At 61.1% G+C, this 26,873-nt stretch overlaps 2 protein-coding genes across 3 annotated transcripts; one reads left to right on the top strand and one right to left on the bottom strand.

Moving 5' to 3' along the window:
• Positions 1 to 289: 289 nt before the first annotated feature.
• Positions 290 to 4,260, top strand: CCNB3 (cyclin B3). Of its 2 annotated transcripts, none has more exons than XM_057413849.1 (11): positions 290 to 424; positions 504 to 587; positions 747 to 865; positions 1,410 to 1,491; positions 1,830 to 1,928; positions 2,076 to 2,168; positions 2,426 to 2,563; positions 3,021 to 3,176; positions 3,438 to 3,587; positions 3,771 to 3,901; positions 4,039 to 4,260. In XM_057413849.1, the coding sequence occupies exons 1-11, from the start codon at positions 332 to 334 to the stop codon at positions 4,109 to 4,111; spliced, it is 1,218 nt and encodes a 405-aa protein (XP_057269832.1). In that variant the 5' UTR covers positions 290 to 331; the 3' UTR covers positions 4,112 to 4,260. The 2 variants fall into 2 exon arrangements, with proteins under 2 accessions (XP_057269832.1, XP_057269834.1); XM_057413851.1 differs by having other exon boundaries at positions 3,752 to 3,901.
• Positions 4,261 to 4,443: 183 nt separating this feature from the next.
• On the bottom strand, positions 4,444 to 25,562 carry DGKK (diacylglycerol kinase kappa). The gene is made up of 30 exons (XM_057413859.1): positions 25,334 to 25,562; positions 24,116 to 24,360; positions 14,879 to 14,989; positions 14,685 to 14,765; positions 14,409 to 14,513; positions 14,095 to 14,227; positions 13,850 to 13,956; positions 13,324 to 13,449; positions 13,096 to 13,198; positions 11,059 to 11,221; positions 10,860 to 10,968; positions 10,563 to 10,702; positions 10,372 to 10,450; positions 9,804 to 9,895; positions 9,517 to 9,616; positions 8,998 to 9,238; positions 8,637 to 8,735; positions 8,426 to 8,525; positions 7,938 to 8,045; positions 7,639 to 7,735; positions 7,464 to 7,571; positions 7,169 to 7,282; positions 6,871 to 7,005; positions 6,604 to 6,770; positions 6,344 to 6,461; positions 6,171 to 6,257; positions 5,945 to 6,061; positions 5,766 to 5,872; positions 5,157 to 5,322; positions 4,444 to 4,844 (listed from the first exon to the last, which is right to left on the bottom strand). The coding sequence occupies exons 1-30, from the start codon at positions 25,545 to 25,547 to the stop codon at positions 4,770 to 4,772; spliced, it is 3,747 nt and encodes a 1,248-aa protein (XP_057269842.1). The 5' UTR covers positions 25,548 to 25,562; the 3' UTR covers positions 4,444 to 4,769.
• Positions 25,563 to 26,873: the final 1,311 nt, after the last annotated feature.

The raw sequence follows: 26,873 nt of genomic DNA, 5'->3' as shown, positions 1-26,873 counted from the left end.
GAAGCGGTGGGAGCTCGTGCATCCCTCTCTGGGATGCAGGGGGCTGTGCACTGTCTCTCACACATCAGCCCTGCTCCCAGCAGGGTGCTGTTGACAGGGGTCATGGGGCTCCATGTCTATCGTGTCCTGTTTTCCCCTGGGAGGAGCACACCAGCCCTTCCCTGCACCCCCAGAACATCTCCTGCCATGCTTGGGGAGGGTGTTGGTGCTTGTCCCTGCTGCCCTACCCCAAGGAGGGACAAGTGCTGTGGCCTGTGAGGGTGTCTCTGGGCAGCTGCCTGCATCAAGTCCTGCTCCACTCCCAGCTTGTTTGTAGAGACTGAAGGAGAGGATGCCGTTGACACGCAATGCCAAGATGGTGATCACCAAGCAGCCCCGAGCAGGCAAGATGGGTCCTGCTGCAGAGAATGCTAACCCTGAAAAGGTGAGTCCTGAGCCATGTGAGGGATGTGGGAGTCTCCTATGGGGCAGCAGGCTGCCATTTCAAACAGCTTCTATTGCAGGAGGAGAGCTGTCAGGCCAAGAGGTCTCCATCCTCACCCCAGGGTGCACCCAAGAAGAGGTCGGCATTCGGGGATATCACCAATGTAAGTGCTTCTGATTTGGTACCCCCTTTGAGCCCTCCAAGGGAGCAGGGCTGTGTATCCACTCCAGCACAGACTTGGGGGTGCCCCATGTCCTGTCTGTGGGAGGACAGGTCTTCCTGCAAGGCACTCCTCTCTATGCCCCCATTCTCACCCAAACAGTCTCACAAGAACCAGGTGGTGGCAGGGAAGAAGGAGGCCGTGAAAGTGGCACCAAACAAGGCACAGAGAGCCCATGCTGCTCTGGGGGTGGCCAAGAACAACGAGATCAACCTGAAAAAGTGAGTAACCAGAGGAGATGGGGACTAGGACCAGGGGATCTCTCCCACGGGGAAGAGCAAGCTGTGGTGGGGACTTCCTTTGGGCAGGGGAGACCATGAACCAGATGGGGAGGGCAGACAATAGGTAAAACAGCCCAAAGTTATGCCAGAGCAGGTTTAGGTTGGATACTAGGAAATATTTCCTTACCAAAAGGCTTGTCAAACACTGGAACGGGCTGTCCAGGGAAGCAGTTGTTTGACCATCCCTGGAGGTGTTTAGAAGTCACATGGATGTGGTACTTGAGGGCATTAAACTTGCGTAAACAGCACTTGGGGGCATTAAACTTGCATGAACAGCAAGTTTAGCTGTGAACTTGGCAGCATTAGGTTTGCAGTTGGACTGGATGACATTAAAAGTCTTTTCCAACCTAAATGATTCTAAGAGTCAATATGGGGATATTCTAGGGGTGGTTTAGACCCTTCCTCAGGCAGCAAGGGGCTCTGGAGAATCAGGCAGGAGATCTGACCTCCTCCCAGCAATGATGCACGTTCTTGTCCTGTTCAGGTCAATGAAGAAAAGTCCCCCAGTAGAGGCTCCTGCAGAACCCAAGGAGGATCCTGTGCCAGAGGAGCCAGTGCCTGCTCAGGTACTGGATCCCTCCAAGGAGAGGGTATGGACCCTGGGCTGCAGCATGGCCCCAGTCCCATTCTGATGGTGCTGGTCTTAGGCTACCACTGGTGATGTCAGGGCACTGTGCAGTGCTTTGTACCTCAGACACTTGGGCAGTGTGATGTGAAGCTGGGGAGGGTTTGGGGTAAGCCCCCAAACCTTCTGTCTTCAAAAGACCTTCTACGGAAAAGAGTAGGGTGGGGCTGCAGCGTGATGGGGGCAGATGGGAAATGGGGGCCAGAGGTACTTCAGCCTTGTCCTGAAGCACACACAGGGCTCAGGGTTATCCCCCGACCGCTGGCTCTGTCACACCAGGTGCCTGCTGTGGAGGACATTGACAAGGAGCAGCTGGGTGACCCCTATGCCAATGCCGAGTACGCCAAAGACATCTTTGAGTACATGCGGGGAAGAGAGGTGGGTGATGCCTGTCTAGGGAGTGCACTGGTGTGAGCAGGTCTGCCTGCTGCCTGGAGGCTCTGGTGGGGGTCTGCATGGGACAGGAGGGGGTTTGCTTGAGGGTGCTGGTGCCTGGTGAGTCCCTGACAGCCAGTACCTTGGCAGGAGAAGTTTATACTCCCTGACTACATGGACAAGCAGCCAGACATCAGCGGGGACATGCGTGCCATCCTGGTGGACTGGATGGTGGAGGTGCAGGTAAGTACCAGGGCATGGGGAGGGGGCATGGCCTTCTGCAGGTTTATCCCAACCTGGTTTTGGTGGGGGGGGGGGGGGCATCACAGTGTGGTGGCAGAGGCTCCTGTGGGTGTCCCCAGTTCAGAGCTGACCTTGCCCTTCCCCAGGCTGGGGGTGAGCCTAGCCCCATGGGCACCTCTGGCCCCTGGAATGGGGAGGGGGGGGGCAGGTGGTTCTGGCTTCTGCCTGACACCTCCCTCCTTCCCCCTTCTCTGCAGGAGAACTTTGAGCTGAATCATGAGACGCTGTATCTGGCTGTGAAGCTGGTGGACCACTACCTGGTGGAGGTGGTGAGCATGAGGGACAAGCTGCAGCTCATTGGCTCCACTGCCATCCTCATTGCCTCCAAATTTGAGGTGACTCCTCATGTGCTGTTTTGGGGTGGAGTGGGTGCTGTGCCTCCCTCATCCCCACAGGTCATTGAAGAAGGCCAGGTCCCTGTGGTGCCAGGCCATTCCCCTGGGAGCAGCTTGGGGTGGCATGCCTGTCCTTGTGTTGACCCTTCCTGTGCCAAAGGGCTGTGAATGCAGTCCTCATGGGCTGGATCCTGTCTCCTGGTGTCACTGGAGACCTGGCTTCTCTCTGCTCCGGAGAGACTACCAGGACATCCAAGCTCCCCTCAGGCAAGCAAGGCTTTGAGTCACTGCCACAGGCTGGGGCAGTGCAGGTGACACACAAGCCCCACTGGGTGTTGTAACAGTCCTTTAGGGTCTGGCAGGGCATGAGCCCTTACAGGGCCTGCAGACTGGTAGGATTTCCTGCGTAGTGCCAGGGTGAGCCCTGTCATGGTGTTAAGTGGTTGTGCCTCACCAGGAGCGGTGCCCACCATGTGTGGATGACTTCCTCTACATCTGCGACGATGCCTACAAGCGGGAAGAGCTCATTGCTATGGAGATGAGCATCCTCAGCACCCTCAAGTTCGACATCAACATCCCCATCCCCTACCGCTTCCTGCGACGCTTTGCCAAGGTGGGTGTAGCAGGAGGGTGGGCTGGTTTCACAGTGCCTCCAGACACCCCATATGCTGGCTTCCCAGGGGGTGACATGCATCCCTGAGGCCCAGGGCTCACAACAAGGAAGGGTTGGGCCAGGTGTGAGGCTGCTGGTGGGGTGTGGAATCTGTGTCCTGTACCCCAGAGGCAACACTAGATCCTGAAAAGGGTGAGAAGGGGGAGGAAGCATCATTGTTGTAGAGGCTGAGCCTTTCCCTGCATGCCTGCCTGGCCGCAGTGTGCCCGTGCCACCATGGAGACGCTGACACTGGCCCGCTTCCTCTGTGAGATGACCCTGCAGGAGTACGACTATGCCCGTGAGAGCCCCTCAAAGCTGGCTGCCAGCTGCCTGCTGCTGGCGCTCACCATGAAGAATCTCGGTGGCTGGGTAAGTGCCCACCCAGACCCATGCTCTGCCAAGGTGCCCGGGGAGGCACTGTGGGGTGCGGGAGTGGATGGAGCAGTGTGCGGGGGTGATGCTCCAGGACTACGCTCAGGTTTGGGGGGCTGGAGAGGGAAGATCATGGCTATGCTCTCACGGAGAGTACCCAGCCCTGTTGTCACTTTGCAGACCCCCACACTGGAGTACTACAGTGGGTACCGCTCCCAGGACCTGCACCCTCTGGTCAAGAGACTGAATTTCCTGCTCACATACCAGCCGCGGGACAAGCTGAAGGCTGTGCGCACCAAGTACTCACACAGGTGAGCATCGCAGGGCTCTGCCCTCTCTGTGCAGGGTGGCACCACCACAACCCCATGCCTTTGTGTGCTGCAGAGAACTGTGGGGCCCTGATGGGTGGGGCTGTAGCTGAGGTCTGAACCAACATGCATCCTTCCAGGGTCTTCTTTGAGGTTGCCAAGGTCACCCCCATGGACATGCTCAAGCTGGAGGAGATACTGAAGAACTGCTAGCCCTGTCTCTGTACATAGCCTGTAAATAGCTGGGCGCTCTCTGGTGAAGGAGCACCATGTACATAAAGAACAATTTTAAGTAAATGGGAGGGAGTGGGATTAGAAAAGAAAAGTCATGTAGCTGTGAATAAAATACTGGGTTTGTCTTATGGGCTGGTTGGTTTTGGGACAGGGGCAGGGATGAAGGCGAGTACGCTGCAGTTCCCCTTGCCGGGCTGGGGCAGGGGCTGGGGGCTTGTTGCATGATGTGGAGCAGGAAGTTGAGGGGTGAAGGATGGAAGGGTCTTCACCCCCACCCCCCTGCCTTCCCCTCAGTAATGAGACTACATGAGCAGCAGCAACGAGTGTCTCTTCTCCACATATTTACACAGCTTAAATACCCACATGGGGAAGGGGAATCTCTGCTTTGGCCCCAGCTTGGGCACACGTGGCAGCCCCAGCTCCTCTAGTGATGCTGCCAGGGCCTGGATGGGGGGTTAGACCTTAGTTTCAGTGTTTCCAGCCCCACCGGCTTGCGGAGAAGCAGCAGTTTCAGGGACACTGGGGGATGAACAAGCAAAGCAAGGCAAGCAGGGGTGCTCCAACCGCACGGCGCACAGCAGGGACCTTGCACCCCCCTGCCCGACCCCTGGTCCCTAGGGGCAGCACACGGCATGGCCTAGGGTGGGTTGCTGAGCTCCTTAATGGCCTGGAGGATTCTCTTCATGTGGCCCACTTTGGTGATGCCTAGGTCCTGCAGGGAGGAGAGAGGGCTGTTGATGTGCTCATAGGGGACCAGCCCTTGCCATGGGCAAGCTGCAGTGTGGAGGACAAGGTTGCAATGCCCAGCTCTCCCCATGCTCCCTGCCAGAGCATGGTCCTTGCTAGAAGCCTTCTGTCCTCTTACGCGCATGTCCCCATGCCTGGGTGCAGCAGCAGGCATGGTGCTGGTGATCCTGGTATGGGTGTTCAGAGCCTTGCAAGCTGGATATCCAGGGCCAGCCTGCTTCCCTCCTCCCACCCCCTGCATGCCAGCCAAGCAAGCAGTGCATGAGAAGGGCTGTACCTTCAGGTCTCTCCTCTCCAGCAGGATCAACTCAGAGCCCTGGATGTCATGCCGAATAAAAATGTCTCTGTACTCCCCTAAACCGAGCGCTTCCAGCCAAGCTGCCACCTCCTCGGAGCCCCACTTGTCTGCTAGCAGGGAGGAAAACCACAAAGGTGGATGGGTCCCGGTGAGGCAACAGGATATAGCAGAGCATGCACTGAGGGCAGCAGTGGGGCAGGCTGCAGCCAGTATCCCTCCTCCAACCCTGGCAGGGCTGCAGCCATAGCTCAAGCTGGTGAGGTTCCTCCTCTCCTTAGCTTACCTGCAGAGCATCTCAGCATCTCCCCCTCGACAAGCCTCCCAGCCCTGGGACACAGACTTACCCAAAGGGCTGAGCTGTTCCACAGCCCCTTCTCCCCCTTGCAGTGGTGGTGGAGTAACAGGGCCAGGGGGCTCCATATGTCCAATAGCAGAAAAACTAAGGTCTATGGGGCTGTTGGTGACAAAGGACATCCCCAGCCAGCCAGGACATGCCCTGTCCCCCTCCCAGAGGGTATCTCCACAGCATGCCCAGGACAGGAAGGAGATGGCATGTAGGGGTCCCTACCAGCATGTGCTGCACGTGCTTTACCTGGGAGCACGCTGTTGGTCTTCTGCTTTTGCACCTTGTCCTTCCTGGGCTTGGGAATGTTGAGGCGAAGCTTGAAGCTGCCCTTGGTGCTGCTGGCACCCTCCTGCAAGAGGCCAGGCTGAGCGGGGTGCTGCAGCCCCTGGGGCCGCCTCTCTCCCGGCCCCTGTGCACCCACCTCCTCAGCAGGGTGGACGATGGGCCCCAGCCAGTGGATGTCCAGCAGCCGCTGCAGCTCCTGGCCTAGCACGCCCAGGGGCCCGTGCAGTGTCTCCTCCTCCTGCGGTGAGTCCAGCTGCGGGCAACAGGGACTGTGCCCAGCTCTGCTGCCATTCCAGAGGCACCAGTGCAGGACGCAGGCTCCTGCACTGGGGACTCGGGGCACTCACCGGCACCCCACTCACCGTCTTCCCCTCCAGGAATGCCCTGGTCTCAGTGTACAGCTCCTTGATGCTCAGCACCACCTCCACAGCCATGTTCCTGCTGAGAAACTGGGGGCCAGGAGGGGTGACCCCATGAGTGGCAGGGCCCGGGCTGGCTGGGCAGAGGTTGTCCTGCACCCCTAGCCCCAGCTCACCTCCGAAGGGCCCACAGTTTTGTTGGAGAGGGCCTCGCTCAGTGCCAGGGAACTGATGTTGACAGCATGTGCCAGCTCCTGCTCCACAGCTTTGTGAGCCTTGGCTGCCTCATGGATCCTGTGGGAGACAGGGGCTGGAGCTGCTGGGGCTCCCTGGGCAGCATGGCATGAGGACACAAACCCCTGGAGCTGTGGGTGGCCGCGCCGCAGCAAATGTCCCCTGCCCCATGGCCACCACATCACCTGTCCCGTGGCCGGACCTGGCAATGAGGGTCTCGGCCACCCGCGAGACCTGCTGCAAGAGGCTGCTCTCCTCCTCTGTCAGGTACTCCATGGACTGCTGGGAGCTGAGCCGCGGCCGCGCAGCCGCACGGTAACTCTCCCCCTTCTGTTTGTCCTCCCAGGACTTGAGAGTGCTTTCAAATGCCTGTGAGGGGTGGAGATGGCCCCTCACTCAGCCTGTTGCACCTCCCTGTGCCCCAGCGCAGCCCCCCTCCATGGGCTGTGCAACTCCAAGCTGCGCTCACCCGGTCCCGCGTCAGCATCTGGGCTCGGTTCTTGTGCTGGATCTTGATGATGCCAGGTGGCTGAACCCAGGCTTCTCCATCCACCTGCACAGGGACACCCTCATCCCCCCGGATGGTGATCTTCACCACACGGCACTGTGGGGCAGAGAGCCTGGGGTTGGCAGCGCAGCCAGCACTGCCCCACTGGCTTCAACTGCTGTGCAGCCTCCCGGTGCAGTGCCAGTGCCAGCCAGGAACTCAGCTGGTGCCCCAAAAGTGTCCAGCACCATGCAGGTCCTGCAGGGACCCTTGCCCCTACCTGTGCAATGCGATGGTGCTGGAGGTTGATGACCCGTGACACGGCCATCTGGATGCTGCCAAAGACGGCCACCACCTCCAGCTTCCTGTCATCAAAGGATGGAGCCCCAAAGTTCTGCAGAGGACCAGTACAAGTGAGACTCCCAGATTGGGCTCATCTTGGGGCCCAGATTTTCCCCCCATGTGTGTGCCTGAGGCAGGGACATCCTAGGCTCCTGCCTGAGGGCTCTGAGGTTCCCTGGGTCCATGGGAAGGACATCATGCCGCTCTCCCAGCTCCACAGCACTGGCACTCACATTGTCCTCCTTAGTGCCTCCCCAGAAGTTGATGCCCCCTGCATAGCTGGGGATGTTGAGCACCGCGATGCCCTGCAGGCTCGGCAGCGAGATGGGCACCCCGTCGCACTGCAAGAGAGGGCTGAGCTTGGGGGGCCGCTGCCCCCCACCCACTCCCTGTGCCCCAGACCCATACCTCCAGCTGCACCCGCTGCTCCAGGTTCTTGTAGGTGCGCTGCAGGAGCTCTTTCGTGCCCAGCACCCCGTACCACATCATGTTCTTGGTGCGGCTACTGCAGGGTGAAGCAGGGCAGTGGGAGGGGCTGAGCTCCCTCCTGCTGGGTGCAGGTGGGAAACCTGCTGCAGGAAGGGGTCCCCAGCCAGGCAACATCAGCCCTGAGCCAGCCCCATGGCTCCTGGCACCCTAATAGCCCCTCCTGCTGCGGGCACCCAGGAACCAGAGGCATATATTTTTCCAGGGCTGATCCAGCCAACCTGCACTTCTTGGGGTGCTCATCCCGTTTGTTGTTGAACTCCAGGGAGATCTTGGCATCCAGGCCGATGCCAAAGTAGTTATTCATGACACATTTCTCTGAGAAGTGGCTGAAAGCAGCAGATGGGGTAAGCGGGTTGGGTGGCAGCTGCACATCGCAGACACCCGTGGGGCTGGCACCAGGGGACAGGGTATGAACCCACTGGAGCTATGGTGTGAGCTCCTGGAGGGGCTGGCACTGGGAAGCCTGACTGAAGCCAGCACCCAGAGCTCAGAGCTCCCAGCATGAGCACGGTGCTGGCCATGGGGCTAGCAGCAAGAGATCCTGCACCAGGCAGGGAGGCCTGGGCACCAGGGGTGCTACACTTGTGGGCAGAGGATGTCCCAGTGGCCACATCCAAGAGGCAGCATGGTCCCAGCTCTGCTCCCACCCCACAGTGGGGAGCAAGGGTGGGCAAGGGTCCCCAGTGGGACATGGCCCCAGACTCACAGGACACTGGGGTCTTCAGGGAACTGCAAGCTGCCAAAGTTGTCCGACCGGTCCAGGATGACAGAGGAAGATGCAGAGGTCACCGTCTCCCGCCGGGAGCCTGGCCAAGGTGGAGAGAAGGCAGCTGCTGAACTGGCTCTTACTCTGAGCCCATCCCACAGCGCACCCCCATTCCACCCAAAAAAAAACACATGTCCCATTGGCATCTTACTCAGCCTCTCTTCCTCCTTGTTGAGTTCCTCTGAACTGTTCTTGCTGGGGCCCATGCTGCCCTGGTAGGCCTGGGTCTGCTTGTTCTGCTCATCCACAGCTGGATGTGAAAAGGGGCATGACAGTGAGTCTGGGCAGCCCTGTGCGCCCTCCCCATGCACCCTCCCTGGGTCAGCCTTGTGGGCTCTGCCCCATGCTGAGGACTTCCATCGGCCAGGCCAAGCACTGGAGAAGGGTTGATGCCCTTGGACTGCACAGCACTGCTGCCACCTCAAGTGTTCAGGTGGGGAAACCAAGGCAGGGGTCTGGCACTAGCCTGGGGTGGCTCCGCAGCCCCATGCAAGCCACTTGCCGCCCCTCACCTTTCTCCGCCTGCTCGATGATCTGCCGCAGGGCTTTCTTCAGGCTGTTTGCCCGCAGCATGAGCTGCTCCTTGGATTTGAAGATGCGCGGCACCGGGCTGGGGTTGAAGCTGCCACCCTTCTCCTGGTCCTTGGTGTCAGCAGGGGTGGCGTGCGCAATTCCCTCAGGGACCACGACAGCCTGAGCCTCCTCGCTGAGCTCCCGCACCAGTGAGTCCAGCTTCTCGTTCAGCATGGCACACTGCAGGATGCTGCCAGCTCAGCACCCTGGCACAAAGCCACATCTCCCCAACAGGATGGGTGCTTCCTGGGGACCCTGAGTGCTGGCATCCCGTCTTTGCCCAGGCGCTGCATGCCTGACTGGGGACTCTGAGTGTCTGAGTACCCCAGGCGCAGCACACCCTGCTGCATGCACAGCAAGGGCACCGGCCACCAGAGCAGACCCCACCAGCCCTTCCACTGCATGGGCTGTGCCCCCCAGCATCACCCTGTCCTTCAGCCACCTCCCCTACAACCCACCTTTCGTGCCATCATCTCTGCCTCCTGCTTGTTCTCTGTTGCCCTCCTGTAAGCACGCCCAACCTCGGCCACAAAGTCATTGACGGTGCCACAGAGGAACCTGCAGGGGGAAGCAGCTGGAAGGTGGGAAGGGGCATGCCACAGCCAAGCACAGCCAGGGGGCTGCCCCAGGGTAATGCCCCCTGCACTAGGGGGGCAGTGCCAGCATGATCTGCCTGGCACCGGTGCTACCGGCAGCCACTGGTGGTGGGGGTCTCCAGCACCCCAATCACCACCCCCCTCCTTACTTTGCAGAGGAGATCACCACCGAGTGCTTGTCTGACTCCAGGATCTTGGCCAGGTGGAAGGCAACAGAGTCAGCATAGTGGGAGATCTGAGCCTGGGGTGGGACAGGAGAAAACAGTTGGAGCCATGACACCCAGCCTGGTGTCCTGCTCCAGGACAGAGCCTTGCCCAGCCAGCCCCGGAACAGGGATGAGCAGCCCTGCTCTGCCATGCCCACACTGCCAGGCAAAAGGGATGCTCAGCCACAGCAGGAGAGAAACTGAGGCAAGGGGTGAAGGTGGAGCACAGGGACGAGTCCAGAATAACCTGCCAGTTTAAGGCCAGCTCTGCCTCACCCTGCTGCCCTCCCCCAAGCACCACAATTGCTAGGCTGACACCTGCCAGACTCATGTCATCACCACATGGAGCCAGCTGACAGTTCCCTCAGCCCTGGTCTCCAAGGACCCCTGGCGTCAGCTCTCCCTGTGCAATCCCACTCTGTGTGCTCCCCCCATCGGCTGACTGGGTGAATGGGAACCTGCCCCAGCCTACCCTGCCTATCTCAAGTCCCCGTCCCCTGGTGGTGCCCACCTGGATGTTGGAGTCCCCATTCTCATCCTTCAGCGTCAGGGGAGACTGCTTGGGCACCTCATAGGTCAGCACACTCCACCTGCCAAGCAGAGACCACGGCTGCCCGCCATCTCCCGGCGCCACACACAGGGACACGCGAGGTGCCAAGGCTGGGCAGGAGCAGAGCGGCACGTGCCCCGTGCCATGCTCACCGGTCCAGCATCTTGGTGGTGGCTCTCTCCAGCTTCTCGAGGATCTGCAGCAGCTGGGTGTCGTCATCGCACAGGCTGCCCCAGCCCAGCACCCGTGCCAGGTCGTTGCCAGTGCCCAGAGGCAGGACGCCCAGCTGACACTGCGGAGAGGGATGGGACTGAGCTTTCAGAGCAGCTCCTGCGACAAGGAAGTGCTGCCGTACCCATCGCTCTCAGTGCCCCAGGGCATATGGTGGCTCCTGGCCACAGCGGGGCTGGGGCTGGCTCATGCCAGCCATGGCGGGCGCTCCCACTCACCTGCTTGTGGAGGCCCAGGGCATCGATCTCAGAGAGCACCCAGCCCACGCTGCCATCCCCCCCACACACCAGGATCCGGAAGGTGGAGAACTTCTGGAAGAGGCGCAGCCTGGTGCAGGGAGAAGAGACAGGGCTGCAGCTGAGCCGGGTGCCTGCAACACCCCACCAGCCACCCCGCCCCACCCAGCCCAGAACCTACCCCAGGTGTGGGCCCCCATTCATGAGGTCAAAGACTTGGGCTGGGTTGAGGAACTGCTTGAATTTGCGTAGGAACTTGACGCCCTGGTTGTCCCCACTCTTGGAGTTGACGAAGGCCAGGAGCGGGCTGGAGCAGCTTGAGGGGCATGTGGCCTTCCAGAAACCTGCAGCGAGCCCGAGAGCACATAAGCCCCAGCCCCGGCTAACAGAGGTGCCTCCAGAGAGCAGAGGCCACATGGACATACTGACTGTGCTGCACCCCTCTGCAGGGCGCTGGGGTCGGGCAGGAGGGACAGCAACTGGGGTTGCCCGGGGATGACAAGGTGTGGAAGATTAAGAGGTGGAACTGTGAATGGGAACAGGGATGGAGCTACGGATGGGCAAGGTTAGCGCTGGGGCAGATCCAAACTAGGTTCCTGCTCCATCACTGTCCCTTCAGGCACAAATGTGTCACCAAGCTGATTCACGTCCCTTGGCTGCCACTCCCTAACGGGCAGTGGCGGTGGGCACACAAGAGAGTCAGTTTCACATCGTGCCAACAGCCTATCTGTGACCAACCCAGCAAACCCAGAAGGGAGCAGGACATGCTCCCACCAGGAGTGGTGCTCCCAGAGGTGGCACCAGCAGCTGGCATGACTGCAGGGGACCAGCCACAGCCTGGGGGGCTGCTGACACCCCCAGCTCTGCCTCCTGCTCAGCCAGGACTCCGGTGGGGTGGGTGTGATTCAGAAGCCTCAGGAAGCTTGGCAGCCAGCATCGTGCTTTTAAAGAAATGAGATGGGGAACGAAATGTGCCCGATGCAGAGGAGGCTCAGAGCTGGCTCACAGACACGCTCTGCTCCAGCCCATCTTGGCCATACCGGGGCATGGGCCAGTGCCCACTGGCTTGTGCCCTAGGCACACCGGGTGATCCTGTGACAGGGATCCTGCGACAGGGATCCTGCATCAGCCCTCACTGCCAGCAGCACCAGCCCCACAAGGAGGCCCTTGACTGGGACCCCCGGTGCCTCCACCACCTGGGAGCAGCATCCCTCAGCTCAGCACCGGCTGGTCCAGCACGGCCTGGCATGGCGCAATCTCTGCTCCCAGCCTGGCTGGAGCTGATTGGCAAAGGGAAACACTGGGGGCTGCTGAGTCAGAGTGCGGCTGCCCCGTGGAGCCTGCACCGGCGGCACCCATGCTGAGGGACACCACTGCAGGACGAGGGGACCGTGATGGCATGGCTCTGCAACAAAGCTGGGGTCATCGCAGCCACACCAGCCTCAGGAGAGGCACCAGGCAGAGATGCTACTGCAATGAGCTACAAGCAGCACTGGGAGCCAGAGAAGCAGCCGCGTGATGGTTACCCTGACAGCACCTGATGAGTAAGAAGCAGCAGATGAGCCACCAGCTGAGGCGAGCAGTGAAAACTATTAAAGAATGAGGAAAAATATCCAGAGCAGAACAAATTTCGCTTGGCAGAGGCTACTGGGCCCCTCTAGGGAGGGTGTGGGAATGGCGGGGGGGAACCCCAGGGCTGCCCATTGCTTCTCCCCCAGCACCCTGCACTAGCCACAACGGGGGGGGGAAGAAGCTGTGCTTTGCACTACCAATAACCCAGCGAGGTTCAGACACGAAGAAATGACCAAAGTGAGGACTTCATCCTGCCCTGCGAGGTGCTGAACCACTGGGGTGCAAAGTGGGGCACCCCACATCAGTGCCCCAGGGCTGGTGCCACTGACCATGGAGGGACCATGGTCAGGGCCACTATGAGAGTCAGCCTGGTAGAAGCAACTGAAGCCACACACCAGAGACAGGTTCCAACCCCACAGCCCCAGGATAGAGCAGAGGGCAACAAGCAACCCTTACACCAAAGGTGCGGCTGGGATGGACACTGATTCTGGAGCCTACTGATGGTGATGTTCCTGGTGCCCCACAGGAAAGCAGGCTTACTGACACAGATCAAAGCCTGTAGAGAGGCTCAGAGAGCTCACAGCCCTATCCCAAACAGGCTGTCCCTCTCCACCCGCAGCCCAGCCCTATCCTCTCCATGACTCACCGTCTGAATCAATGCTGTTCAAGGCTGTCGGCGGGATTATGGACACTTTGTACTGGCCCAGAGGGCACCTCTTGCCAAAGAGCTCCTTGCAGGCACTGTGAACCTGGGGATGCAGAGACAAGTGCATCAGCAGAGCTATGGGTTGTGGCACCAAAGCCCCCAGCCTCAGTTTCCCCAGCGATGCACCCAGGTGGGGCAGGGTGGCCACTGGGATGGACACATCCTTACAATGGCCTTGCACCAGAGACACCGCCAGTCCTGCAGCCTCCGGACGCTGCCGCAGGTCCTGTCGCAGACAGCACAGCGCGCACTGACGGGCAGGTTCCCCTCCAGCCACTGGTGGGGCATGGCCACCTGCAGAAAAGGGTCACCAGCAGCACAGCACTGGCCACCGCTACATCCGAGGGACAGCAGCACCCAGGGGACAGTCCCCACAGCAGGACCAGGCAGCTCCAGGTCCCCCCCATTCCCACTCATCCCTGCCCTGCAGCTGCCAACGTGTGGGGCAGGGCAGGGCCGTCCTCAGAAAAAGTCTGCAGGTGGCAGACATGGAGAGCGGTTTATCCTTTAGGATGTTGGGGGTTGGAGGAGGTGTCCCTGGGCCGTGTCCCCACCAGCCAAGCCCAGAGGCCACAGAGTGCAGAGGACAGCTAGGTGACAGGGTCCCCTGGATCCTGATGTGGGGGCAAAACAAGGCCAGCTCTGCTGGTGGCTCTGTCCTGCCAGAGTCCCCTGCGGAGACTCCCCAGCTTACCCCATCCTCATCCTCGATGATTTCAGTGCCAATGGAGGCCAAGGTTGTCCACTTGCAGTTGTTGGTGGCTCTGACAGCGCAGCGCTTGTGTGCCTTGAACTTGCAGACTGCATGGGGGATAGCAGTGATGGTCCCCATGGGATGCCAGTGATGGCGGCCAGTGGATATCACCCCATATCCCTCCTGCTCGAGGCCAGGCTTGGAGGGGGCCCCCAGCCCAACCCCAGCTGGACCCTGGCACTGACCTTCACAGGAGAGGCCATGGGAGGTGACCCCCGGAAGAGCTTCACGGCACACATTGCAGAAGGTGGGGCGGGCATGGGAGCAGGCGTACCAGTTGTGCATGCCCGAGAAGTGCTCCATGTTGAACTGTGTGGCCTGCGTGGGGCACAGCCCTGCCCCTCAGTCCCATGGGAACCCCCAGCACTCCCTCCTTCCCTCCCAGCTCCTGTGCTTCCTGCAGCTGCACCAAGGACAGCAGCTCCTGTTCAGCAGCCAAAGGCTCCTGACAGGTACCCGCTTGCAGACAAGCACCAGTGCAGCCCCTTGCCAACATCACCTCATGGATCTCCCACTTCTGGACAGATTTCAAGGCGCTGATCCAGTCCTCCATCTCCTTCCGGTTCTCCGCACATAGGATAAGCTTCCGGAATGGCGTGATCACCTGCAGCAGCCACTGTCCCCATGTCCCCATGCAAAGCCACCATGCAGCCAGCCACCCCCCAGCAAACCCCAGCATGCCGCCTCCAGAGCCACCTCCAGGAGCATGAGGCTATGCTGTGGGGTGCCCCATGGCTCTGCCAGGCTTCAAGCGGCAGCCCTGTGCCTGCCTCACCGTGAAACTGTTGTTAATGTTCTTGGTGCTGGTCTCAGCCACGCTGGCATCGGAGAGGTCCACCTCGTCAAAGATCAGCGACTGCAGGGGAGAAACCGGTGCCCCAGTCCACCAGGCAGGACTTTGGGCTCCTCCCGGGGCTCACAGCCTCAGACCCCCTGGCTGGGCAAGCCGGAAGCATGTCCCCAGCCCACCTTGGCATCCTTTGCATAATAGAGCGTCCTGCCCCGCAGTTTGAAGTATCGCCTCTTCCACCGCTGGAAGGAGCTTGTCTGCTTCAGCAACAGCCCCTCCTTCACGCTCTTCTGCAGAGACCACAGGGTCGTGAGCTCCTGCAGTCTCCAGGGCACCCGAAGCCACCCCCACCCAACCCAGTGCTACCAGTCCCTGGGTCCCCAGGAGCTAAGCAGTGCCCACAGCACCAACGGGACATTCTGGGGATGCTAGGACACTAGCATTCCCAGACACTCTGCTGGACGTAGCAGAGTAAATGATGTATCCACCACTTGCCATACCCTGGGCATTGAGCACTTGTGAAATGGGAGGATGCTGCTGGGCATGGCAGTACTGCCAGCTGGAGGTCTCCAGCAGCACAGAGCCACTGCTGCTGGTTGCTCCCTCCCCATCCCCAGAGCAGCATCTGAGGGACTCTCTACCTGCTGCAGCTCCCCAGAAGCCAAGCGCAGAGCTGTAGCTGGGAGAGCTGCCTCTGAGGGGACACCACTGCCCCCGAGCAGACAGGACAGCACCCGAGCACCGTGGCCCCAGCCGCTGCTGGGCGGGGGAGCAGACAGCAAGGATACAGCCAGCCCAGCCCGGCCCTGCAGGGGGCAAGGCAAGGCCGAGGGCAGCCCCGGCAGGCAGCGCACCCCCTGGGAGGAGCCAGGCCACCGGCCTCTGCCCTCCCCATCCGCGGCACCGGCCGGTGTTTCCCCTCCCCTCAGGGTGTTTACAAGGCTCAGCTAATGAGTGTGTGGCGGGTGCCGAGCGGGTGGCAGAGATGCTCTGGCAGCTCCTTGTCTTTCTATCTCCTCGGAACACTCCCGGCAGCTCCATCCCGCTGCTCCTCTGCAATTAGCCACAACAGCGGCTGTGCTGGAGCCCAGCGCACAGTGACAAGGCACGTTAAAAGGAAAACCGGCAGCGGGCACAGAGAGCACGGTGAGAGAGCAGTGGTCCTGGGCCTCTGCACTCCTGTGCCTGGCTACATGCTGCGAGAGGCAGCACCCAGGCACCCACCAGCCTGCAAACACACCTTGGCCTCAGCACCAACCCACTGACCCACAGCTCCTAATGTGATGGCCTAAGCATCAGGAATAGCAAGAGCCTTCAAGGTGACAAAAGAGCCAAAACCCCACCTGGGGTGCTCCTCGAGCCTTGACTCCCCCAGATGCCCAGCTCCCCTCCGAGCCCCCGGGGCATGCACCAGGTTGTCCCCAGCTCTCTTGCAGCCCCCCGCGGTATGCACCAGGATGTCCTCAGCTCCCTTCCAGCCTGCAGCCCCAGTTTCCGAGAGGGATATTTTAATCCTTTATCACTTGCTATTAACACTTTGTCCCCCGGGACTGGTGCAGGGCTTGACTGTGGCTGGTGCCCACACTGCCTGCCAGTGCCGGAACAGCACTGCTATGCCCAGGTATAGGTTCAAACAGCCCTGGTGTTCCCTGTGCCAGCACACCCCAGGGGTCCAATGCATTGCCTCCCCAGCCCCTTGGCTGTGAGAGCATATGGAGATGGTGAGCCCAGAGCTGCCCTGAGCACAGGCTGCAGCACAGCCAGCAAGGGGATCACAGCTTTGCAGGGGGTCCACCTGTGACCCCAAAATCCACATACAACCCATGCACCCTAGCATTCCTTGCCACATGTTGAGAGGAGACAGGGAAGGGTCCTGCCTCAGCCATCTGGAATCCAGCCACAAATACCACTTCTACTGCTGCTGTTTGCCATGGAGTGGATACAGGCACAGGCTCTGGGTTTGCTACAGTCATTGCTTTTGCTGCTGCAAAGGACAGGCAGGATGTGACAGTGAGAAGAGGCACTAGGGAGCCCGTGATGATGAGGAGCAGCAGGGCATGGGAACTCAGCTTTAGCTGGGGCCGAGGCCACACAGGTGGCAGGATGGAGCCAGGAATGCTGCCTGGGGACGCAGCATCACCTCCTGTGAAGGGCTGGAGCTGAAATGCTCCCAGCAGTGCTGCTACTGCAATTCCTTCTGGCAGCCAGCACAGCAAAAACTTCTCCCAGGCCCAGGAAGTGGAAGTCCTGGCCGTTCCCAGGACAGGGATATGGCTGCCAGCACTGCAGCAGCCCTAGGATAGTGCAGAGCCTGAAAGGCAGAGCCCCACCACCTCCACCAGGACACCCATTAGAGTTTTATGTAAGTGTTGTGGCTATGGGGGGAATGTGCCTCAGTTTCCCCCAGTGCAGACTGACTAACCACCAGCATCCTGGTATGGGGTGGCAAACCTGTGCAGAGAAGCTTGGATGGCACCTCTCCCCACATCCACCCTTGAGTGCTTCCCAACACATGCCTGGGGTGCCCCAGGCATGGCAGCAAAGGCCGAGCCCTCTTGCTCCACCATGCACAGCATCACGCTGCACAATCCCTTATACTCATGGCTGGCCATCCACCAGGCTCTGTCCCCCACAGTGCTGGTTGGATCCGCACCAGTGTGGGGCCAGCCAGCCTCCTCCTTGGGAAAACGAGGCAGCTCCCCTCTCCAGACCGAGTCACACAGCCTGGAGGTGCTGTGGTGCCGGGGCAGGCACAAGAGTCACGCTGCCTGAGGTGCCGTTTTGGGGTATCATTGCACCCGCCCGCCTGTGTGTCTCAGCCAGGAGCATGTGCCAAGAGCAGCTCCCCAGTGGCTCAGCAGTGTTGGACCCCTTCTTTTGGCACTAGAGACGGGGAGGGGACCAAGGCCAAGGCCACCGGCAGACCCGGCCCGCTGTGGGGGCAGCACTGAGCGAGCCTGGCGATTCCCTTCCTCCAACAAGAAAAGGGAGGGGAAGGCAAAGGCCAGCGCTCTGGTGAGCAAAGGGTGAGACTTGACGGGATGGCATTGCCCTGCTGTTCTGGCTGCCTCGCAGGAAGAGCCAGGGCTCCAGGGTCACCGCAGTAGTACAATGCCCTATAGCAAGTGGCTATCAGGTGCTCTATAGCTCCTAGGAGCAGGAGCCCTCGCACCCGTAGTACAGGGCAGAGGCTGCCTCTTCCTCCTGGAGAGCTTTGGGGCACACGACAGCCCCTGGGCACTGTGGTGGGAGCTCTGCACTGGGCACCACATGGCCCCGTGTTCCCCATGCCCCAGACCGAGCCCTGGCCCCTCTGCTCGCCCCAGATACAGCTTTCATAGCCAGTGAGCCCCAACTATCACTGCAGGGAGTCACAGCAGAGCCAGCACTGGCTCCATCCCAGAGGCACCATACTGGTGCCCAGAGCTATGGGCAACCTGCCTAGCACCAGCTCGAGGGCAGTTCTCACAGTGGGGCTCTGCCCCAGCCCTCCCCTGCCCCATCTCAGGGACCCTCCCTCCTGTGCCCAGCCTGGGAGGCTCAGCCCTACCTGGGATGTAGCCAGCAACAGCGGGGCTCAGAGACTTAGGGTAAGGTGGCAGAGTCAGGGATGGAAATGTCATCTCCTGCTCTACCAAAGCCGGTGGAGAACAAGTGGCATCGGGGCCTCAGCAGGTATGCAGCTGAGAGTACCCCAGGAGGGCAGCAGGTCCCCAGCACCGTGCCCCCAGGCCTGGGCTGGTCCCCAGGGGCCAGCACATCATGGGCTGGTTGCATGCTTGGCAGCGCACCCCAGCAGGGTTTCTTCCAGGCCACAGCGCACCCCTAAGCGCTGGCTCTTCCCTCAGCCCTGGGATGCTGCTTCGAACCCCAACCCCACTGTCCCAGCTCTGCAACCACGGTCCCCCGGAAGAGACTGTAGTGCATCCAGGTTTGGCCACAGCTGGGCCAAGAGGGTTTTCCCACTGGAATCAGCTTGGACAGCAAAGGAGCTGCTGGAACAGAGCCAGGAAGGCTGTTACTCCGGAATGCTGGCACATACGGCTGGTTGGTACCACACTGGCTCCCCACCTGGATTGCAGCCCTACACCACTCCTGATGGGATCTGCTTGACCACATGGCAACACACTGCCTCACCCAGGGAGGAGGAGGGGGGACCCAACACCCACCAATGCACTGACCTGCATCACACCAGCATCATCCCAGGCAGCTGCCCTGCTTCAAGCGCAGCAGCCTGCCAGGCAGAAGCTCATCCCTCAGCCTGCACCAGGGGCAGGGAAGCACGGCAGAGTCGTTGGGTCACAAGCATCTGCTGGGCACCCTGTGTGCTGGAGTCAGTTGGAAACCTTATCAGGCTTTGCAGATATGGCAGACCTCTTCCGGGAGTTCAGTCCCTGGGGGGTGCTATGGCTCTGCAGGCTCAACAGCATCTGCACTTCTCAAGGATGTAACCTGCTGCCATTGCAGGACCCCAAATCCCCCTTCCCAGTGCTGGGGGGGATCCTTGAAAGTAAATTTCAGTACCAGTCCTGACTTGCCATTTTGTGGTGCCACGAGACACCGCTTAGGCCATCAGAAGGGGATGGAGGATAAACCAAGAGGAGAGGAGCGAGGGAAGGAGCCCCCAGAAGGGCAACCCCCCTTGCACCTCATCCTTCAGCAGTCACACCCTTCAGCTGCTTTTTAGAAACGAGCTTGTGCTTCCCTATCTACAGCCACACTGGTCACTGAGCATCCTGCCAGTGGCACCCTGCGCCTGCCTCAGCTCTACCATCCTGAGCAGCACCAGCAGGCAAGGGCAGTGCTCGCACAATGGGAAGTGTGAGCCAGGAGAGGGCAGAGCTCCTGGGGAACCTCACAAGCAGCTGGCAGGCAGCGCTGGGGCTATCTTTGCACCCCAGGCACCGGCTTGGCAAGCTCTGATCAGGGAGAGCAAGCCTGGCCTCCCCTGCAACCTCCCCTGGAGCCTCGGCCCCAGGAAACCTCACTGTGCCCTGCAGTATGGTCCCACTGTGTGAGGTGACTCAGTGACTGGCCAGAACCCCAACCATCCCCTGGTAGGACACATGCCACCAACCAGGGAGCAATGCAGGGCATGGCTGGGGTGGAGTTGGGCTCTGGTGCCAGGTGGCCATGGAGCAGGGAGCTCTGGGGTTGGAGCTGGGGGTGGTCACCAGGAGCTGCCCAGCATTGTGGAGATGCTCAGCCCGTGGGTTCTGAGTGTCTCTCTATGGACGGAGATTCCGCAGCCTCTCCGTGCAGTCTGTGCCAGCGTTTGACCAGTCTCATGATAGAGTGTTCCCTTGTGTCCACATGCAATTTCCTATGTTTTCATCACTGGGTACCACTGGAAACAGCCTGTTCTCTCTTTGCTGCACCCTTCCCTCCAAACATCTACCCACAGTACTGGAGACCACTCAGCCCCAGCCTCCCTCCAGTTTGAACAGTCCCAGCTCTCCCAGCCTCTCCCCATATGAGGGGTGCTTCAGTCCCTCGCCAGTGTCAAGCCAGGACAATTCACTGCCCAGGAGCCATGTGCCACCCTCCCACTGCAGGAAGGTTTCCAGGCCTGGCCCCAAAGGCCCTGCTTTGCTTTCCTTGTCTTTTGGCCAGGATCTGGCCCTTGGCAGGCAGCTCTCCCCACAGCCGGGCTCTGCAGCATGGCCTTACCAGGCCCCCACCCTACCAGGCCCCAACACCCCAACACCCACAGGCACTGCTCGCCCCATCCCTGGAGCACCCTGAGCATGCAGGGTGTCCAGTGCTTGCAGCAGGGTCCAGGAGCACTCGTGCCTCAGGGTACCAACCACACCACTGACCTGCCTCAGGGTACCAACCACACCACTGACCTGCCCCAGCCTCCTGGGAGGATGCTGGTGGCTCCCCCAGCCCCACAAATTGCTGCGATATACCCTAGCACCAGGAATGTGGGAACATCTGCCCCCTTTACCCCACTTGGTGCCTGAGGCCCCCGGCTCTGGTGCAGGCACCCTGCGAGCAGATGCTCACAGCAGCTCCCCGCAGCCGGAACCAAGCAGAGCTGCCGGGCTGCTCCCGCCTCCGCTCAGCCTGCACCGAGGAAGCTCCGGGAGCCTCGCCTGTCCCACGTGAGCAGGATGTGCCCCCCACCCATGTTCTGTACCCAGAGCGCTGCCCCCTCCTTCCCATTGCCCCTTCCCTCCATGCCCAGCCCCAGGAGGACCAGTGCCGGGCCATGGCATAGCCCACATTCTGCCCTGTGCTCCCAAAACCTGGCGCAGGCAACTGGCAGCCCCTGGCTGCGGTGAGGAGGAGGAAGAGGGGGAGACAGCAGGACCCCATCCATCTTGTGGCCATTCAGGCCGGTGAGGGCACCTGCACCTGGCAGCTATCATTGTCACTGAGCACAATGGCCTCCCGCCTCCACCAAGCCAGCACAAAGCACCCCGTGGCACCCAAAAATTGCAGCCCAGAGAAAGCCAAGCTGGGGGTGTGGAGCAGGGAGACATGATTGATGGGGAGGCTTGAGAAGGGAATGGGAGAACAGGCATCTGTGGGAAGAGGGGACATGGGGAATGAGGGATTCAGCAGGTACCAAAATGATCCTCACCCACTCCTGTCCCCATGGGGCTGGGCAGCACCCCAGCATGGGGGAAGCTGCTCACTCCCATCACCAGGGACTGAGGTCCTTCCAGTCAGTGCGGGTGGGCAGTGGGATGAGGATCCCTACCCCTCTCACCCTCCTTTCATGGCAGGCTCCTATAGACCCCCTCCAGCACCCCAACCACCACCACTGGTCAAAAAATAGGCCAGCCTGCCACTCTGTGCTCTTTCCCCCCACCTGGTACCTGGTTATCTCTCAGGAGCTGCAGCCCTGGCACTAGACTCTCCCTCATTAACCCCAGTCTCTGGGGTTCAAGCAATGGTGTGTCCCCCCACTCCCAGCCCTGTGTTAGTGCACAGGGTATCGAAGCAGCTCAGAACGGTGCCTGCCACAGCACGCGTGCTGCCCATTGCTCCAGAGGCAGCAGTGGACACAGCCAGAGTGACAGGCAGCATGTGTGACATGGCACAGCATGAGCCAAGGACATCCCAACCCAGGTGGCAGCAGCAATTGCATCCCAAGATCCTCATCTCTATGGGGAAAGAAGGAGCCCAGCCAGCAAGGAGCCAGGCTGGCAAGCCTGCCCATCCAGATCAAGGCAAAGGAACCTGCAGGGAAAACCCTGACACTGAAAACATCTGGGGGGAAACAGCACATGCAGAGCTTGCTTTCAGCCCTGCCCAGTTGTCACCCCTCTCTCTTCTCTCCCAGCTCCATGGCTGTTAACCCAGATATGTCCTTCTCACCTGCCCATCCATCATGCTGCCGGCCTCCCCAGCACACTGGTGGCATCACCTCTGGCATGGTTAATTGCCAGCAGCAGGCAGGATTTGGGCAGCAGTGGGCAGGGAGCCACCAGCTCAGCCTGTGTCCACACACACCCTGCCAGCCAGTGAGGCTGGACCTACCAGTGGCATAGAGGGGCTTTGATCCATGGGCTGGGAGCTCAAGACATGCTTGTGTCCCTGTTCTGCTGCTGGACAGCCTGGCCATCCACCCTTTTCTCTTGGGTTTCCTGGGATCGATGGCTCCCTGCAATATCCCCTGTGCTCCGCAGCACGGCAAATCCCTCTGGCATGGCAAATGCTGTGTGGCAAACTCCAGTGGCTGCTGCTGCCCACCCAGGAGTGTGCTGAGAGCTCACACACAGCAGTGAGCATTCCCAAGACCCTGCCCACCGGCCCCACTTCCCACTGTGTCCCTCACACAACACAGCCCATGGCACCCACCTGGCAGCCAGGGGAGAGCAGAGGGGGTGCCAGCCTGCTCCAAAAGTAGGGGAAACTGAGGCACGTTCCTCGAGCAGCCGGAGGGACTCATCAAGAGACCCCCAAGCAGTGCCTGCTCTGGAAATGTCTCCTGCCAAGTGGGAAAACCCCACGGTGCCAGGTTGGGAGTGTGGGACTTCCACACTCCTGGGCAATTGCCCTTTGTCCCCCTGGTGCCAGTGTGCCAGACTGGGCACAGCAGCCAGGCCTGGGCCAGCCGGGGGGGGGGAGCTCGCCCCAACTCTGAGCAGCCCCAACCTGCCACTAGACTCAGTGCATCCCCCATTCCTCCAGCCTTGCTGCCCCCTCCATGCCCACAGCATCCAGAGCCTAAGGCTGCTCCCAGCTCTGCAGTTGCATCCCCTGTGGAGCGCTCCTGGCTGCCCCCCAGCCCTGGGACAGTGCAGCCACCAAAACCCCACTGAGGAGTGGCTGGGGACGGCAGCCAGGTGTGGCGGCTCTGCCATGGTCCCAGGGCAAGGGTCCGCTGTTGCAGTGCAGGAGCCCTCCTGTACTGCAGGCACCACCTTGACTCACACCGCAGCTTCCATGCCAGGGGGTGGATGGAAAGGAACCACTTGTCCAGAGCATCCTCCCATGCTGTGCCTACATTCCCCCTCCCCAAAAAGGCCCCCCTCCAAACCTCCTCCTCTGTATGGTTCCCACCAGGTCGTTCAGCCCAGGTTATCTCCCCCTGCACTACAGGCAGTAGGTGCCATTCACATAGTAGGTGCCTATCCATTTCACTGTCCCCACTGTGGACACCTACAGCCACCCACTCCCGTTTGTCCAGCAGGCGCTGCACCCCGTATTTTTGGAGGGCCTACAAAAATAGTTCATCTGAGCAACCTACATACACACAACACAAACTGCCCTCATGCCAACATCCAGGAGGCAAAAGAGTGTTATGTCTGACCTCAGAGGTGTCCCCATCCACCCAGCAAAGCACCACAGGGGACCAGATCTAGGGAAGGCTGTGCAATTGGGGCCCACAGGGGAGCTGGCACAGCCAAATTAATCTGGGGCACTGGGGAAGATGACGGCTCCATTCTGCCACCCACCAGGCCCTGCACACGTGGTGCCTGCAGCGGGGTGTAGGATCGCAGGAGCCTACGGCATCGTGACAGCCTTAAGTCTCGCCCCCGGGCACCCATGGGCCAGAACCTTCCTGAGAAAGTCCTTTGCCCACAGGCAGGTGAGGGGAAACCAGAGAATGTAAACATGGGAAGAAAGCAACTTTGCCGGGGGGGGGGGGCAGTCCGGGTATGAGAGACCCTGTCCCCAAACAGCGATGCAAAATCCATGCTCCACAGCCCCAGGGGACCAATGCTGACCCTGCCACCGTGGGGTTTGCACCTTTCCCGTTTGCCCTTCCCTGGGTACAGGGAGCCAGACCCCTCCTGGCACTGCCCTGGGCACTGGCTGGGGGCGGGACTGCAAGCAGCAAGTGCCTGGAAATGATTTACACCCCAGGGCAGGCAAAACACACACACAGAGACACCTCCGATCTCAGCAGGGACCCCGGGTGCCAGCCAGCCCCTTGCCTAAGCCCCCGTGCCCCTGACCTTGCTCCTCATCTGCCCTGATGTGGACACCTTCCGGATGAGCTTGTGGGAACTGTCTTCCTGCTCGCCCTCGCTGTCAGACGACTCCTCACCGCCTGCTTCAGGTGAGATGGGTGCCAGCTTGTCTGAGTCCAGGGATGACACCGATTCCCGGGTCTTCCTCAGGAACAGGTCCCCAGGCACCAGCTTCTCAGCCATCCTCCCACCCAGCTTGGCTCTCGGCTCCACTGGCTCCTGACACGGCCCTGGGAGGACAAGGACACACGGGAATGGAGGAAAAGCCCTGAAAGGGGGTGAACAGCACTTCACCCTCTATGGCTTGGCCAACTGGGAGGTACAATCCTCAAAATCATGGTAGAAGGCACCTCCAGCACAGGAACGCCACTCGGTGGCTTTCTTGCAGGCAAAGTTTTCCTTTGTCACCTTTTCAGTGTCCTAAGTCTCCCTTACCCTGCCTGGCATGCCAACACCACTCCTTGCTCCACCCTGGGAGACTGTGGCCACCCTATGCCCTGGCATTGGGGTGCACCACCCTTGCCGCAGCCTGCACCAGCACCCAGTCTGGTGCCCTTCCCCGGGACGCTGCGCTGCCCTCAGTGGCCAGGGGAGATCGGGAGAGGTGGAGCGGGGAGGGCCATGAGAAGCAGCAGCTGCCTCCTGCCATCCACTCCAGCAGCCGGGAACGGCTGGGAGCATCTCCCGGCCCCACGCCGGTGGGTCACCAGTCCCAGGCAGGTGGCTGAGGGTGTGGTGGGATAGAGGGTGGGGGCGCGGGGCTCCCCGCATGCAGGGGAAGCCATTACCCCTCTGTAACCCCTCCCGCCAAGGGGGCTGCGACCGGGCGGGGGGGGGCACCTACCTGGGCGAGAGAGCCTGGCCCGTGCAGTGCTGGCCAGGGGACACCCCACGGCGCCGTGCCCGGCCCCATGCGGCCCCAGCTCCGCACGCCCTGCCCCCCCCCCCCGCGGCTGCCGGCAAACGTGTTGCCGTGTCCCCGCGCAGCAACAAGCTTTTCGGGGGTGGGAGGCGAGGGCACCGCAGCGCTGACGCTCCCCCGACCCCGGGCACACACGCCGCCTCGATGCGGGCCTCGGCCCCCCCCGTCCCCCCCCCCCCCCCCCCCCGGGGTTGCCGGGTGCCGCGTCTCCGCCGAGCATCCCGCAGCGCGCCCGGGAGGGGGGAGGCGGAGCGCACCCCTCGCCCCTCCCGCGCACACACCTTGCGCACCCCGCGCCGCCGCCGCTCGTGCAAGGTCGCTGCTGCTCCGGCTCCCGCCCGCAGCCCCCCGGCCCCGCGGGATGCGCCTCTGCGGGCGGCCCCGGCCCTGCCCCTGCGCCACAAGCCCCGGCCTGCTCCGGTGCGCGCGGCGGCGCGGGCGGCCCACGCACGGCCCCGAGAACGCGGGCGGGCACCCGCAGCGCCGCGCGCACATACGTGTGCAGCGCCCACGCGGGCACGGGGATGGCAGAGCATACGCACCGCCGCGCGCACATACGTGTGCACATGCCCGCGCACATGCGGGACTGCGCCCCCGGGCGTGGGTAAGCCCATGCACATACATGTGCACGGCCAGGCGTGAGCGCACACTCAGGTGCAGCACTCACACGGGCGCAGGCACGCACATGCATGATCGCTGTGCGCACCCACACAAGCATGGGTAGGCATAAGCGTGGGCACGGGTGAGCACACGCACAGCTGCTGTGCTCACTTGTGTGAATATGGCACGCTGACACCAGCATGCACACCCCTGCTGTGGGAAACCACATGCACCCACACTGGCAAGGGCAAGCACATGGGTGGCACGCACACTGTGGCCATGCACATACATGTGTACACACCCCTGCATGCATTGGCATGAACAGCTCAGGCATGGGTGAGGAAATACGCTGCTGTGCACATGTGCCAACATGCATGCAGACACACACTCGCATGTGTACAGGCATGAGTGAGTGCACACACTGCTGCCATGCACACATACGTGCACATGCCCACACATGCCCAGGCACGCACACCCCAGTCAAGGGGTGCTACCTCCGTGCAATTATACATGCATACGATCACATATGCACAGGCATAAACAGGCATGAGTGAGCACACAGACTGGCACCTCCACGCACTTGCATACGAAATATATGAGCCCAGAATCCTCTCCATGTGCTGGGCTGCATCCTGAGAGCATGAGCAGCAGCTCAGGGAGGGGATCCTGTCCCTCTGCTGCTCTTGGGGGAGACACCCCCCCCTGCAGTCCTGATCCAGCTCTGGGGCAACAGCACGAGAGGGAGGTGAAGCTGTTGGGAGTGAGTCCCGAGGAGGTCACAGAGATGCTGCAAGGGCTGGAGCAGCTCTGCTCTGGAGCCAGGCTGAGAGAGCTGGGCTGGTTCCACCTGCACAAGAGAAGGCTCCTCAAGGGGAGACCTTAGAGCAGCTCCAGTGCTTAAAGGGGCTGCAGGAAACCTGGAAAGGGGCTTTGGTCAAGGGCCTGTAGGGACAGGCCAAGGGGAATGGCTTTAACCTGCCCGAGGGGAGACTGAGCTGAGCTCTTAGGCAGAAGCTCTTCCCTGTGAGGGTGCTGAGGCGCTGGCACAGGGTGCCCAGAGAAGCTGTGGCTGCCCCATCCCTGGCAGTGCTCAAGGCCAGGTTGGACACAGGGGCTTGGAGCAAGCTGCTCTAGTGGGAGGTGGGGTTGGGAAGAGATGGTCTCCGAAGGACCTGGCCTGCCTGTGCATTTGCTCACCTGTGCACACACGCGTACAGGCGC

Source organism: Pezoporus wallicus, unplaced genomic scaffold, assembly GCF_028554395.1.
Source record: "Pezoporus wallicus isolate ANWC-B61680 ecotype Strahan unplaced genomic scaffold, APGP_CSIRO_Pwel_v1 contig_8788, whole genome shotgun sequence".
Lineage (NCBI taxonomy): Eukaryota > Metazoa > Chordata > Aves > Psittaciformes > Psittacidae > Pezoporus > Pezoporus wallicus.
This window is presented reverse-complemented; position numbering and strand designations above follow the sequence as displayed.